Below are 15258 nucleotides of genomic sequence, written 5' to 3'. Positions count from 1 at the left end.
TGAGATGAAATAACCTACCATGTAACTTGATATTACTAAACTGGTTATTTAGCGGGCAGGGAGAATGAGCATATGGAACTAACGTTTGTTGAGTGAATATCTACATGTGCCGAACACTTTAACACACTATCTTACTAATCCTCATCATGACACTGCCAAGAAGGTAGTGTGAGTTCTAATTTCCAGGTGAAGAGACTGAAGCTCACAGTCATGCAACATGACCAAGCTTAATTAGCACAGTGCCTGGCATACAGTAAGTACTCAATAAATATCTTTTGAATGGATGGTAGATAATACACCCAGTAAATAGAAGTGCCAGGATTTAAAATTAGACCCACCTGGTTACAAAGCCCACACTATTTCCATCACAGTACACTGCCTTCTGTGTAAGATGATGCAGAATTGTTTTTAAATGGCTAAGAAAGATCATTGCCAGTGTAAACACAGTTAATAAATTCAGGCACCTGTGATTTCTACCTTCATATCAGAATTATTTCAATGTCAAAATGTATGCTGGGGAAAGGATGAGAAAAGATAGAAAACACACAGGAGGATCTTCAAGGGCTTTTTTAATTTTCAAATATACATAGTACATGAAAGTAACACAATCCATATTAATACATTTTATCTGTATGGAATACTTAACTAGTTAATACTATTCTTCCCTTTTTGTTGTTGAATTCTACCAACTTCTTCAAAAATTATTTTTTATGACAACACCATCAAAAATGTGTTAATTTTATGAATGTTGGGTTTTATATATCTTTTTTCCTTCTTTGCCCCACATACCAAAACAAATTATTTGAAAATGTTAAAATAAGTAAAACATGGCATACTTTCTTAGCTGCTTTGCATCCTGTTAAAATATTTTACAACTATAAAAGTTGAAAATAATTTTATTGGTTTTCCTATATATAAATCCACATAAGTACACTTTTATAAAATACTTATTAGCTAATACAGCTCTTCTTTTAAAAAAAATTCTACCAACTTCTTTAAAATATTTCCTATGAAAACATCATCCAGAATGTTTTAGTTTATATGAATGTTAGATGTTAAGTCTCCTTTCCTTCTTTGCCCCATACCTAGGCCCAAACAAATTATTTGAAAATACTGATTAAATGGGGCATGCTTTCTTAGAAGTTTTGTATCCTGTATTAAAATATTTTACAATTATAAAAGTTGAAAAATAATTTTATTGGTTTTCTTGAATATAATCTCCTACCTACTATACATGAACTAACCTACAGAATTAAGTCATTTTGTTTTCCCAAATGTGGAGGGTCAAGAACATAAGGGAATTACAAAAACTCCAAGATGATTAATTTAAAGTAGATAGATATTAAAATACTCAGATGTAGCATACTGACTGTCTCTCAAGCAGAGAAAGAGTGTTTATCTTTGCATCTGGCAACATCTTCAAGATAACTATTTCCCACTTTCAAAGCATTATTGTTGCATAGGTTTTATATTGGAGGAGGAGATTTATAAAACATCAATTTCCTCATCCAAAACCAAAGATAAATGAGGATTCAGAAATATGTTATTATGAAAGATGATGATCAGAAAGATGGTAATCAGAAAGAAAGACTATGTCCAATGAGCTATAGGGCTATCAAGATGAAAAATGCCTTTGCTTCATTCAGGATCTAGGATCTAAAAATCTCATATGATAAATTTAGCTGGATTTTCTTTGCTGGTTATGTTTTAACTCCCAAATTTGGTCATGTACCATAGCAATTTTTATTTTACCTGGATGTTAAAAGAAAATCCACTGGATTACAGAGACAGGTTAATAACCTGTTGAACTTTGGTTGGGAATTAATCAATAGAAAATACTTATCTGGTTGAGTAAACAAGTTTCAAGAGATTCAAAACATTACAAAATAAGTTGTTTTTGAAAATATTTAACTTGAAATGATAAAAAAAATATTAAAAGCTATTGAAGATCTTTCCCGAGGGCTAATAAAAGCAAAAACAACCTCAATAGACACATGGTTACACACAAATTTCCTCAGAGAGGTATAGAAGTTGTGATTAGCATCAGGATTTTAAGGAAGTGTCATTTCAGAAACTGCATTAGTCTTTTCTAAGTGGTTTAAAGAGTCTGAGCTGGTACATGCTGGTACTAGAGAAAATCTGAAGCACCTAGTTGAATACAAAAGGACTTACATAATACCTTTCATTTATTGAATTTCATTGTTCTTTTACATATATTTTTTCTTTAGAACTTTTAAGATGGACATTTGGTTTATGCAGTATGAAATGATTTAATCATTTAAAGAACAAGCTTAATAAGGCTGACATTCAATGGAAAACAATGAAATAATTTACCTTTTAATAATGAGAATAACTTGAAATCATTTTTATTATCTTCTTTTTAAGGGTCCCTTATTAAAGCTTGTGATTTTTATTAACGTAAATAAGGCAAAGTGATTGCTTTCTACACACAGTGTGATGGGTTGTCTTGTTTTCAGTTAACCTTTAGTACTCTGTACATACTATTTTGAAATACTGTGGTGAAGTAAGGCCTCCCGTCCTTGAGCAAGATGCTACATAAGGGAGGATTAGCTGTATTGGAAGGGTCTTCCACATCCCAAATTTCCAGCATACTGCAACCAGGCCTAAAAAAAAAAAAAAGGCACATGTATATCCATATTAAAAATGCATTCATATACGGGGAGAATACATAAAGTAGCTCTTTTTCGAGACTATTTTTTTTAAAGATTTTATTTGAGAGAGAGAGAGACAGAGATAGCAAGAGAGAGGCACGAGTGGGGAGGAGAGGGAGAAGCAGGCTCCCCACTGAGCAGGGAGCCGGATGCAGGGCTCCATCCCAGGACCCAGAGACTAATTTATTCAATAAAGATTTTAAAGCATCATTTCAAAAAATGTAAGTTCAACACTTAAGGATAAAAATGAAATTAAGTATATGTTGCATTTTCATGTTCCACTTAACTAAATAACCAATATATTATTAAACTTAACAGTAAAGGTCCAATATACATTCAGAAATACATATTTAAAAATGTATTTTCAAAACGAAATATAAATATATTTTCTAGGTGGTATCACCATCCAAACATAAGGCCCATGAGTAGTAGGAGACAAATTGAAGGAAAGCTAATCTAATTCCTGATGAATTTCATATTTTGGGGCTTCACCTAACTTAGATTAGCATGAAAACATATAGTCCAAGGCAAGGAAGGAAAGCTCTTGTTTGCCAGATTTGTTCTCCTCCATCCTTTCCTATTTTGGGTGGCTCTATGATTGGACTGACTGGGATACTAGTTCTCACTAGGGAATATCCTTGCATTAGAGGCAGTAAAGGGAAGAAGTCAGGCAAAATTGGCTATTATTTTTAACAGTTATATTGAGGAATCATTTATGTACAATAAAATGCACCCATTTATTAAAAAAATGCACCCATTTATGAGTAAAGTTTGATAAATACAGGGAAATGTCTATGTGAGTGTGAGTGTGTGAGTACCACCATAATCGTAATACAGAAAATTCCCAGCACTGAAACAAGTTCCCTTGAGCCCTTCTGCAGTTGGTACCCTCGCTCCAACTTAGCCCAGGCAACCACTGATCTTTCTGCATATAGTTTTGCCTTATCTAGAATATTCCAGATGTTTATACTCACTGCAGCTTTCATATGTTACTCACATGATAATATCATCCCTTTTCCTTCAATCTATACATGTATTTGTATTTAAAATGCACGTCTTACAGGCGACACATAGTTGGATTTTGCTTTTGTATTCAGTCTACCAATCTTTGCCTTTTGATTGGAGTGTTTTGTCCCTATTCACATTTTTTATTACTGATACTGTTTGACTTAGGCTTTTTTCCCTTTTTTCTGTTTGTTTCCTCTCTTTTTTGATTGTGTTTCTCTTTCTTGACTTCTTTTATGTCAGGCAAAAAGTTTTACTATATCATCTATTTCATTTATTGGCTTATGCATTCTTTTTTTTTTTTTTGCCTTTTTTTGTGTTGCTCTAGACATTAAAACAGGCATCTTCAATGTACCACAATTTACTTAACATTAAACTCGGATTATTTCTAGACAGTCATACATTCTATTTTCATTTATTCCCCTTGCTTGTGCTATTGCTGTCTCATATATATGACTTATAAACTCAAAAATATAATGTATCATCTTTGCTTTAACTAGTCACAGGATTTTAAAAGATTTTCAGAGAGTAAATATATATATACATATAGTGATTAATATTTATCCACATTTTTACCATTTCCAGTGCATTTTAGTCTATCCTGTATTATCTGAATTTTGAATTATCATTTCAATGTCAGTTGACTTCTATTATTTATGAAAAGAAGTCAGATGTTTATCATATCATTCTTCTCTTGCTTTTTTCAAGATTTTCTCTTTTCTCCTTGTTTTTCACCAGTTTGACTATGATGTACCGTGGTGCAGATTTCCTTGGGTTAACCTAGCTGTGTTTGTTAAGCTTAACTGGATCTCTAAGTTAATGGCTTTCAGCGAACAAGAAATTTTTGGCCAACATTTCTTCAGGTATTTTTTTTCTGCCATTTTACTTTTCTTTCATTCTTTCTGTTACTATATTACCCATGTGTTGAACTACTTAATAACACACAGTTCTCTGTGGCTTTTGCTGTTCTTCAATCTTTTTGATCCCTGTTCTTTGGATTGGTTGCTTTTTCTTGAATTTACCTTCAAGTCATTGATTTGTTTCTGTTGTCATATCAAATCTCTTGAGAACTTTTAAAGAATTCTCCTTCATTTATTATTCTTTTCAGTTCTAGAATTCCCATTTTTTCCAGGGAGGATGCTTTGATTTCACTGTTGAGAATCAAATCTTGTCCCTTATTGATTATCATGTCTTCCTTTAGTTCTTTGAACATATTTTCCCTAATTCCTTGAATATAATCATAATAGCAGCTCTGCAGTCTTTCCCTGCTCAATCCTACATCTCACACTATTTGAATCAGTTTCTACTTTTTTCTTGAGTACTGGTCAGACTATCCCATTTTTTTGCAGGTCTGGTGATTTTGGGTTGGAAACTAAACACTGGAGAAAATACCTGGCAGTGAGTCTGGAATCTATTTTGTTCTTCTGATGACTGTTACTTTCTTGTTTCTGTTCTGGTAGATAATTAACTTGTCTGGATCTCCTGTCTTGTGCAGCAGCTATCTCTGCTCAGTTTTTTCAGATTCCAGCTACTTCTTTCTTTTAGCCCTGGGATTTTCCTTGTGTTTTTATCAGCCAAGGATTTGGGCAGAGTTATATTTGGAAATCCATCTTCTCCGTATTTCCCTTGCTTTGGGGGTTTTCCCCAGAATGTGTAGTTGTTTTGTTATCCCTTATTTCTGCCCTGACACCTTGAACGAGTGATGACTCTGCTTTCTGCTTCCTAGGGTGTGTGCAAGTTGGGAAATGTACATGGTGAAAAGCACAGGGAATTTGCAAATCTCACCAGGAGTTCTCTTTCAAGAATAGACATCTTGGGGCACCTGCGTGGCTCAGTTGGTTAAGCACCTGACTCTTGGTTTCAGCTCAGGTCATGATCTCAGGGTGGTGAGACAGAACCCTATGTTGGGCTCTGTGCTCAGTGCAGAGTCTGCTTGAGATTCTCTCCCTCTCCTTCCCCTTCTGCTCCTACCCCTGCTCATGCTCTAAAATACATAAATAAAATCTTTAAAAAAATAAAAATAAAATAAATAAAAAGGATACATATCTTGCCCTAGTTTCCACCTGCCCTTTTCCCAAGTTCCCAGAGGTTTCCCACAGGCATGTGTAGAATAGGTTTTAGGCAGAATTTATATTCAGATTTTAGATTTTGGTCTTTCTGTAGTGCTCTTGCTTCTAAAATGTCCCCTTCAAATATCCAGCTGCTTTGCTACTCACAGCTCATCTGTCACCATCTGTCCCCTCAAGCCAGTGGGCTGTGATTTTCTGCTATAATAGAAGCAGGGAGGGGATGATTTAGGAAGTGCTCTCAGGCAAGTTCACAAATTCAGAGAAGTCCTTCAAGAGCAAATGTTTCTAAGTTTCTCCCTGCTTTTGTGTCACTTCCCAGAGACTTCAAGTGGTTGTTTTTAATACCATTAAACCTAACTTTGGATGCATCCTGTTAATTGAAGTATATGCATATTGGAACTATGTCTTTGCTTTAAGTAGTGCCACGGTAACTCTTAAGACACAGTTCCAATTCACAGTTCCTTGATTTGAAGTCTACTTTGTCTTATTAAATTTTAAAATAATGTAATGTACACACACATTCACATGACATTGAGCTCCATGGAACCATGCAAAGCAAAACATAATTTTGACATGCTCAAGTTTCAGCTAATATAGTACCACACAAAGTGAAGAGTGCCTGTGTTTTCATCCAGTTCTTAAAACTGTAATCTCTGGGAGCAATAAGTCAAACTCTTCTTGCCAATATTAACTGAACTCCCTCCAAAACTGTTCCTTACAGGTCCTATGTTCAATTTCTTTGGGCCTTTGACAGACCAGTAGCTCTTAAATTCAGTTTGTCCAAACTATAAAATCCAATTAGCACTTTTCATTATTTTCTTTAACATAGCCTTAGGCCGTTAGGTAAGGAGTATGTAATACTTAATAGAACAGAGTTGTAAAGAAAAGTAGAAGAAACCAATTTTGTAAAAAGAATTGCCTTGAGAGACAATTTGCTATTCCTTCTTTAGAACTTATTCCTGGTGTCTCAGAAGGCTATTAGTGATAGCTGTAGAATGATTTTCTAAGTCCCAGAATTTTAGAAGACTTCTTCTTTGCATAAATATTTATTTGTGTATTTAGAGTAACTTTTTATTAGAGTACAATTACAGAAGTAAAAACGCACAGATCTTAGTGTACAGTTCCATGAGTTTTGACAAATGCATACACTCATATAAAAAACATGCCAATCAAGATAGTGAACACTGTCATTAATCTAAGAAAAAAAAGTTCTTGAATCCCTTTCCAGAGGGTATTTCCACCACCACCTCTACCCCCTGGCTCCACCATAGCCAACCACTATTCTGATTTCTGTTCCCATTAGTTTTGCATATTTTGAACTTCATAGAATGGAATCACATAGTATGTACTCTTCTGTGTTTGGCTTCTTTCATTCAGCATGTTTTTGTGATTCATCCTTTCTTCACACATCAGTATTTTGTTCCTTTTTATTGTCTAGCAGCAGTCCATTGTATGAATATACTATAATTTGTTTATTCAGTTATCTCTTGATCATTGGGTTGTTTCCAGTTTGAGATATTATGAACATCCTCTATGGACAGATATTTTTATATCTCTTGTTTGAATTCCACAAGGAGTACAATTGCTGAGTAATAGGGCAAATATATGCTTAAATTTTTATAAGAAGCCTCCAAATACTTCTCCAAAGTGGTTGTATCATTTTTACTCCCATTAGCAATGTAAGAGATTTCTAGTTAATCTGCATCCTTGCCAATATCTAGCATTTCAGTTTTTAAGATTTTATCTGTTCTAGAGTATATGTTATAGTATCCCATTGTGGTTTTAATTTGCATATCCCTGGACACTGACAATATTGAGCATCTTTTCATGTATTTACTAGTCATCACATATTTTCTTTCATGAAGGATATCTTCCCAAGTTTTTGTCCATTTTCAATTGTATTGTCAATTTATTATTAATTTGTAAAATTTCTTCATGTAAAATATATATATCTCCTTTATCAGACACGCACTTTACAAACATTTTCTTCCAGTCTGTGGATTCCCTTTTCATTTTCTTAACATCTTCTGAGGAAAAGATTTCAATTTTGAGGTGTATGATTTATTGACTTTTTAATGGTTAGTGTTCTGTGTTCCAAGAAATCTTTTAATTTTAGCTTTTACATTTAGTTCTGTAATCCATGTCGAGTTAATTTTTGTGTATAGTGTAGTATGGGTCATGGTTCACTTTTTCTTCTGTACAGATATCCAGTTAGATCAGCAACATTGTTGAAAACACCTCTTTTTGCACTCAAGTAAAAAAGATATATATTATTTTTTAATTTCCTTTGTGGTTTTTTTCTTTGACCCATAAGTTATCCATAAGTTTATTGCCTAATTTCCAAATATGTATGGATTTACCAGATATTTAGATTTCTAATTATTAATTTTTAATTTAATTCTGTATGACTTCAAATCTTTTAAGCATACTGAAGCTATTTTTATGGCCCAGCATATTCTTCCCTTGGTGAAAATTCCATGTACCCTTTAAAAAAATGTGTATTCTGCAGAATGTATTTTTCTGTACTGTTCTATAAGAGTAATTAGGTCAGGTTATTTGATACTGTTTGATGTTTCTATCTTTTAATCCTTACACTCTTTTTATCTAATTTTCTCAGTAATAAAAGGAAAGTTAACATTTCCAACTATCATTGAAAATTTGCTTATTTTTTCTTTATATTCTGCACATTTTTACTTTGTGCACTTTGAAGCTCTGTTTAGATATACACTTTTTAGAACTGTTATATATTTTTGATGAATTAATCCTTTTGTCATTATAAAATGTCCATCTTTATTTGTGGTAATATGCCTTGATTTGAAGTCTACTTTGTCTTATTAAATTTTAAAATAATGTACACACACATCAACATTATGATGTTCCTGTTTCTTCTTTTACAAGGTGCCATTTCTTCCTAGATATATAATTATTAAAATTATATATTAAATATAGTATTAAAATTATATATTAAATTATGAATTTAATATATAAATTTATAAATAAAATTATAAATTAAATTAAATACAGTATTAAAATTATATATTAAAATTAGCCACTAGAACTTATGAACCTCACTTTTCCAAAATGTTTTATGATCTAATTCCTAATTATCCATACGAGAAATGAAAATTCTTAATGTTAGACTTAATACAACTAAGAACCTCTTAAGTCAAGGAGTCTAAAAAAAGGCCTCAAGATATCCATTAACCATTTTAGAATTTTGTGATTTTCAGAAATTAAAAATTATACTTAGGAATATTTTACTTACTATGACTTCTGGAGTTATCTGAAACTTTTCTCATAAATCTTATAACTTCAGTGTTATCCAGTTGTAGTAAAAGAATGCTAATGTTTCACACTGCTGTAAATTCAAATCTGTATTTCATATATCTAATACAAATTATCATAAGAATTTGAAAAAGTATGAAGGAAAGCAACATTATTTAAGATGTTAAATTAAAATGAAAAAATCTGGGAGCTAAAATATACTATAGTTTCTTGAAATTAGATTCTACTTAAATGATATTTACTTTCCTACATGAAATAATTTTAAATAAAATACCAGGATAATATTTTAATGGAATTTATTTAGAATAAAAATTCTTAAAGAATCACAACTACTGTAATAAAGTAAAACAGTTGTTGCTTAAAGATATTCCATACCATATAGCATAGGGCTCATACTCACTTAGTTCTCACAACACACCATGCCTCTTCTAAAATGTAATAATTCACATGTAACTCCAACAATTTCTCTCTCACTTCTTTTGCAGATTTTCGACTATATGTGGAATAAACTATTTTTGTGCGGGCCCTTTAAATTCAAAACACAAGTTAAAAATTTTTTTAATAAGTCATAATAGAATGGACTAAAGAAATTTTGCTAGTAAATTAAAATCTCAACACTCACTGGATGGAGCATTCATATATATGACCTCAAGGAGCATGAATTGTTTTGGGGATAGCATAGATTATTTTTGGAGAGAAGTTTCCACCTTCCTACTTATACTTTGCATTTGCTAAAACTTACAGTGCTTTGAATTTTACATGTTATATGTACTGCTTGTTAGTGTTTACCAGAACAGACAGACATAAACTGGTTTAGACTCTAGACCTGGGTAGCAGGATAATAGTTCAGGATATGAATTTGCTTTGCATATGCATAAAATTAATCTGCTCATGGAACACATTCAGATAAAGGTGAACAGAGTGAAAACAGATTTTGGTAGATAATTTCACCTACTGAAATTACCCAAAAAGCATATGAATTGAAGTTGAAATGTAGCAAATCATACATTCAGACAAGGGCATCTAGTGTAGCAGTCAGGAAGGTTGACAAACAGGATTAGTCACCAAAATATGGTACAGCAGACAAGTTGGTCCTAAATAGGAGTTTTTATGAAATCCTGAATAATTACCATTTATGCACTGGATATTTCTTTTCTTTAACTTATTTTAAGTTCAATTAGTTAACATATAGTGTATCATTTGTTTCAGACATAGAGTTCAGTTATTCATCCGCTGCATATAACACTCAGTGCTCAGTACATCACGTGCCCTCCTTAACGCCCATCACCCAGTGCCCCCAGCCCCCACCCAGCACTGGCCATTTCTTAAAATTTCAAACATATAAGATGTGCAATGTCCAAAACCAGATATAAAACTTTAAATGATTTAAAATTTTACCTCTAATAATAAGCCAAAGATGCATTAACAGGAAAAGATTACCCTGACAATGACTAAAATGATTAAAATAATTTTTAAAGGTATTTAAGGAAAACAAAACTTTCATACCTCAATGAAAACCAGAGTTCTCATAACTAGCTAGCAAAACACACCCTAAATTTTCTTTTTTTTTTTTTCTTTTTTTTTTTTTTTTAAGATTTTTTTTTTTTTTTAAGATTTTATTTATTTATTTGAGAGAGAGAGAGAGAGCATGAGAAGGGGGAGGGTCAGACGGAGAAGCAGACTCCCTGCTGAGCAGGGAGTCCGATGCGGGACTCGATCCCGGGACTCCAGGATCATGACCTGAGCCGAAGGCAGTTGCTCAACCAACTGAGCCACCCAGGCGCCCTAAATTTTCATAAAAGCATGTAATATAGCTAATGTCATGTACTTTTTCTGTTAGAAAAGGTTAGTTATAGGCTACCAGTAAGATAGAGAATGGTTTCTTAAATCAGGGGGAGGGGCTTGTGGGGTTCAGAGCAGGGGCCGGCAAACTATGGCCCTGGGCCAGATCCATCCCATCTCCTAGTACTAGTACTCAGCAGTTCTACTGGAACAAACAGACATACACAGCTTTGTCATGAATACGTGACATTTGCACTTTGAGAAAAACTAGCTTTTTTTCATTTTTCAGAGGTTTATTAAGCTTCCTTTAGAGTCGAAATGTACAAATTATGACTTCTGGAAGGTTCTTATATATTTTTAAACTTCCAGCATGAACATGAAGATGAGAGTGTGTGTGTGCATATGCAAATTTTTCCCTATTCTTAAGAGTCAATATAAGTTGTAAGCATGTCTGGTTGAAACATTCAATCAGTTGCCAACCTCAAGTCTGCATCCTCGTAATGTGGGTGATTCACAATGGGGTGAAGGGTAGACAGCTTGACACTGGCCATCGTAGGCATGGCACCTGCAAACACAGCATCTGAAAAACAAGGATATATTCCTTAGTGACATATTTTAAAGAAAACCAAAGATCATTACTTATCTATAATATTTGAACTCAAATTAAGAAAAATGAAATACATTTAAATAACCACCATTGGCATTATTCTTTTTCTTTGTTCAATACTGTCTACTATAACAGCTGACTTCTGTTATCTCTGTGCCAGGAACTGTGTTAAGTAAGTTTACTAGGATTAAACAATTTAATTTGCACAACTTTATGAAGTGGTTCTATGTTATTCTTACTTTGTAAATAAGGAAACTGAGAGCCAACAAAGGTAAGTGACTTGTGCAAGACTACACACCTAGGTGGCACCAGAGCCCACCCTCAGCCACTTCAGTACAACTTCCTGCCATGTGCAAGTTCAAGACAATACTACAAAAGCACATGTGACCAGAAAGAATTATAAATCTTCATATCTTGTTCTAATAATCTAAAATGCCAAGAACTGACAGACTGTTACAAAGGGCAAGTCTCATGCTACATCTTTTAAGGTGAAACTGTGAAGTGTAGTATCTTGGAAGACAAAAATGTTTACTTACCTTCTGGCACTTCTCTATAATAAATTATTATATAGTTTTGAAGGTCATTATCATTTTTTTAAAGATTTTATTTATTTATTCATGAGAGACAGAGAGAGACAGAGAGAGAGAGAGAAAGAAGCAGGCTCCCAAGGAGCAGGGAGCCTGATGCAGGACTCGATCCCAGGACCCTGGGATCATGACCTGAGCCGAAGGCAGACGCCCAACCATCTGAGCCACCCGGGCGCCCAGGTCATTATCATTTTTAATCAGCATAATAAAATTATGAATAAGAACAAGGCATGTCATTCACATCTACCGTAAATAACTGAATGTTTACTTGCAAATATAAGTATTCTAAATGTAACTTCAAATGAAAATCTTCACATATGACTGAAATTTGAAGATATGTAAGTCAAACAGTGTAGAAATATGTATTTACTATCACAAGGTTCAGTAATTAACGATGGAAAGCTCTTAGGCTAACGCAGTGGTTCTCGACCAGATGGGATTTTATTTCCTAGGGATATATATGGTCAATTTCTGGAGACATTTTTGATTGGCACACTGTGGGGGAGAGAGGAGCTGTTGGCAACTTGTGGGTTGAGGGAAGGGATGCTGCTAAATATTCTTCAAAGCACAGGCCAGTCCCTAAATACCAATAGTGCCAAGGCTGAGAAAATGTGGGTTAGAGGGACCCAAAGCCCAGGGACACAGTTATCAGGAAGAAAGTATGTGGGTCTGTCCAGCAAGAGCAGGACTCGCTGAAGAGAAACCATCTATGGCAGAGAGAGGGGGAGAAATACTCTGCACAGTCTTCACTCTTGATGGTGAGATAAATATGAACAAGATGGGGAAAGAATAGGATACTTTCCTAGATGTTTACTGAAATCCCCACATACACTCTACCAAATGTATTAGAAAATGTACATCCTTCTGACTTGACAGAGCCTCACTAATACATGACTTGGTAAGTAACCATGGGCTGGATTTCAGTTTCCCCTTGTCCTCTCAACTGAGCACCCTTATGCAGTACACAAACTATACAACCCTACATGGGGGACCTGAACACAAGCATTAGTCTCACCCATACTACAGAACATCATGCTTTTATTTTTTTTTATTAAATTTTTTTTATTTTACTTTTCCAAGAGAGAGAGAGCGCACACAAATAGGGGCAGGAGCAGAGGGAGAAGCAGACTCCCCGTTGAGCTGGGAGCCCAATGCGGGACTCAATCCCAGGACCCTGGGATCATGACCTGAGCGGAAGACAGACAGTTAACCAACTGAGCCACCAGACGCCCCCATCATGCTGCTTTTAATAAACATGTGGTAACCATGAGAGAAGTCATATAGAAGGATGAAGAAGATTTATAAGAAAATCAAAGAAGAGGTGGCTAAAACTGAAGTAGGAGGAGTTTGTGGGAGTTGTCTTAGGGTAAGTTGCCAAATGTAGGCCCTCTCTGCCAGGAACCCAAGACAAACACACTGGAACAAAGACAGATGCAAGAAAAGATTCTAAAAGTAGGTACCTCATAAAGTTTGGGAAAAATAACTAACTGGTAAGGGGTAAGGGAGAGTAAAGGGAGCACCTACACCTTGTACTCCTATAGAGAAAAATTCACTAGAGGATTAATTTTAAAATTCTGATTAAACTGGTCTGGCAGCTGTAAGTGATGAGGAACTGTCACTTCTGAAAACATGATATCTGAGTTGAGGCTTATAAAAGTTTACCTTAACAATGGCTAATTAATTAAATGGTGACTATCAAATAAGCAAATGAGGAAATCACCCCAAGGAGTCACAGGATAAATTTAAATAGGCCACAGTGAAGAACTTGTGCCACACAAAATTACTAAATTTCAAAAATAGGCTTGGACAAGATTATGGATTACTTATAGAAAATACTGTAGAATATACTTATTCTCTGGAAAGATTTTTTTAAAATGAAATAAATATCTCTGCTTAAAGTGGTTTTGGATAAAGATAGGAAGAAAAAAAAGGTAAGCTAAAATGATATTTTGGAGTATTTACAAGTAGAATTTATACTAATCTCTTTGAAATGATTTAGTGAAGAAAATAGAATATCTGAGATTTTAACTCATCTGTGTGCAAATGGTTTTACAGAGTTGGATGAGAGAGTCAGCACTGACTGAAGTGATAGAAAGGGCATTGTTGACCTCCCCATAGTCAAAAGTATCTTCTCCAGTGGTCTGTTCACAGGTGTGAAATTTTGTTATTGAAAATTTGTCATTGTTAGGGTTAAAATACGATAATGATCTCAGCATTACAGTACATTAACTATGAACAATCATTAATTCCTCATGTTAATTAAAATTCTTGACAGTTATCTAGGAGGCATCTAAAGAGGGCACAAAATTGTTTTTTGGAAAGGTTTGACTCGGTGGACACTGCAATTAGCATGCTCAAAATCTGTGAGTGAATAAATGACTGCATGTGTCTGTTTCTACATGTCTATAAATACCTAGCTATACATAGAACTAAAGAGCTACATACCTGGTCTGGTATTATATTTGATCCATTGTATCAGTTCTTCCTGAGGCAAATTATTAAATTCTCCTATTATGCTCCATTGATTATGGAGGTTTGCACAACCTTGTATTGACATCACTGTTAGAATGCCAAAGATAACATTCTCAAAGCGAACTCTGCAAAAAATCCATCCAAAGAGCTGAAATGAAAGAAACCATTTATTTTTAATTCTTATATGAAGAGTGCTATAGGGCCAATAATAAACTTTTACCTTGCTACTTAAACCAAGGTGGATTATCATTTGATATTATCAATGCACTAATAATATACAGAACTATGGTCACCTATTGTTTAAAAATAGTACATATTTTGGAATTATAGGGCCTAGTAAAAATGGAACTTTCTTTATCCTCAAAAGACTAAAGGAAGAAGCACACCTCATCCTTCTAGCACTGATTTACTACCAAGGATTAAGATTAGCAAATCACAAAAATGTGAAACATCCTAGAGCTAAATCCTGTAATATCTGGCTTTAATGGACATCTAAAATAACTATGGAAACCACACTAGCAATAACACATATATTCCTTTCAGGAAAATGAGCATTATGATATTCTAACACAAGACTCTTTTCATCAAAACTAAGTAAGATGTTTCTAGAAGTACACTGGTCCCCAAATTCTAGCTTCTTTGTCTAGCTCTTCTGTATATCAACGGTAAGAGAATCCCAGAACAGACAACTTTTCCTAGGGGTTCTCTGAGCCAAACAGGACAATACTAGAGCAATTACCCTGCATCTACTCTAGCATTAGAAGAACACTTAAGGATCG

General features: G+C 34.1%; 1 protein-coding gene across 1 annotated transcript in view; it reads right to left on the bottom strand.

The window, feature by feature from the left end:
- Positions 1 to 746: 746 nt before the first annotated feature.
- DPY19L2 (dpy-19 like 2) overlaps positions 747 to 15258 on the bottom strand; it is an 88156-nt gene continuing 73644 nt past the window's right edge. Inside the window, exons 19-22 of the mRNA XM_006734097.3 lie at positions 14453 to 14627; positions 11294 to 11393; positions 9432 to 9557; positions 747 to 2624 (exon numbers count right to left, since the gene is read on the bottom strand). Of these exons, the coding sequence (XP_006734160.1) occupies positions 2474 to 2624; positions 9432 to 9557; positions 11294 to 11393; positions 14453 to 14627 (552 nt within the window). The 3' untranslated portion in view covers positions 747 to 2473. The remainder of the gene's footprint in view (positions 2625 to 9431; positions 9558 to 11293; positions 11394 to 14452; positions 14628 to 15258) is intronic.

This window comes from Leptonychotes weddellii, chromosome 12, assembly GCF_054177405.1.
Source record: "Leptonychotes weddellii isolate Sample4059 chromosome 12, ASM5417740v2, whole genome shotgun sequence".
NCBI classification, from domain to species: domain Eukaryota; kingdom Metazoa; phylum Chordata; class Mammalia; order Carnivora; family Phocidae; genus Leptonychotes; species Leptonychotes weddellii.
The sequence above is the reverse complement of the archived record's forward strand: the minus strand, read 5'-3'. Positions and strand labels throughout refer to the sequence as shown.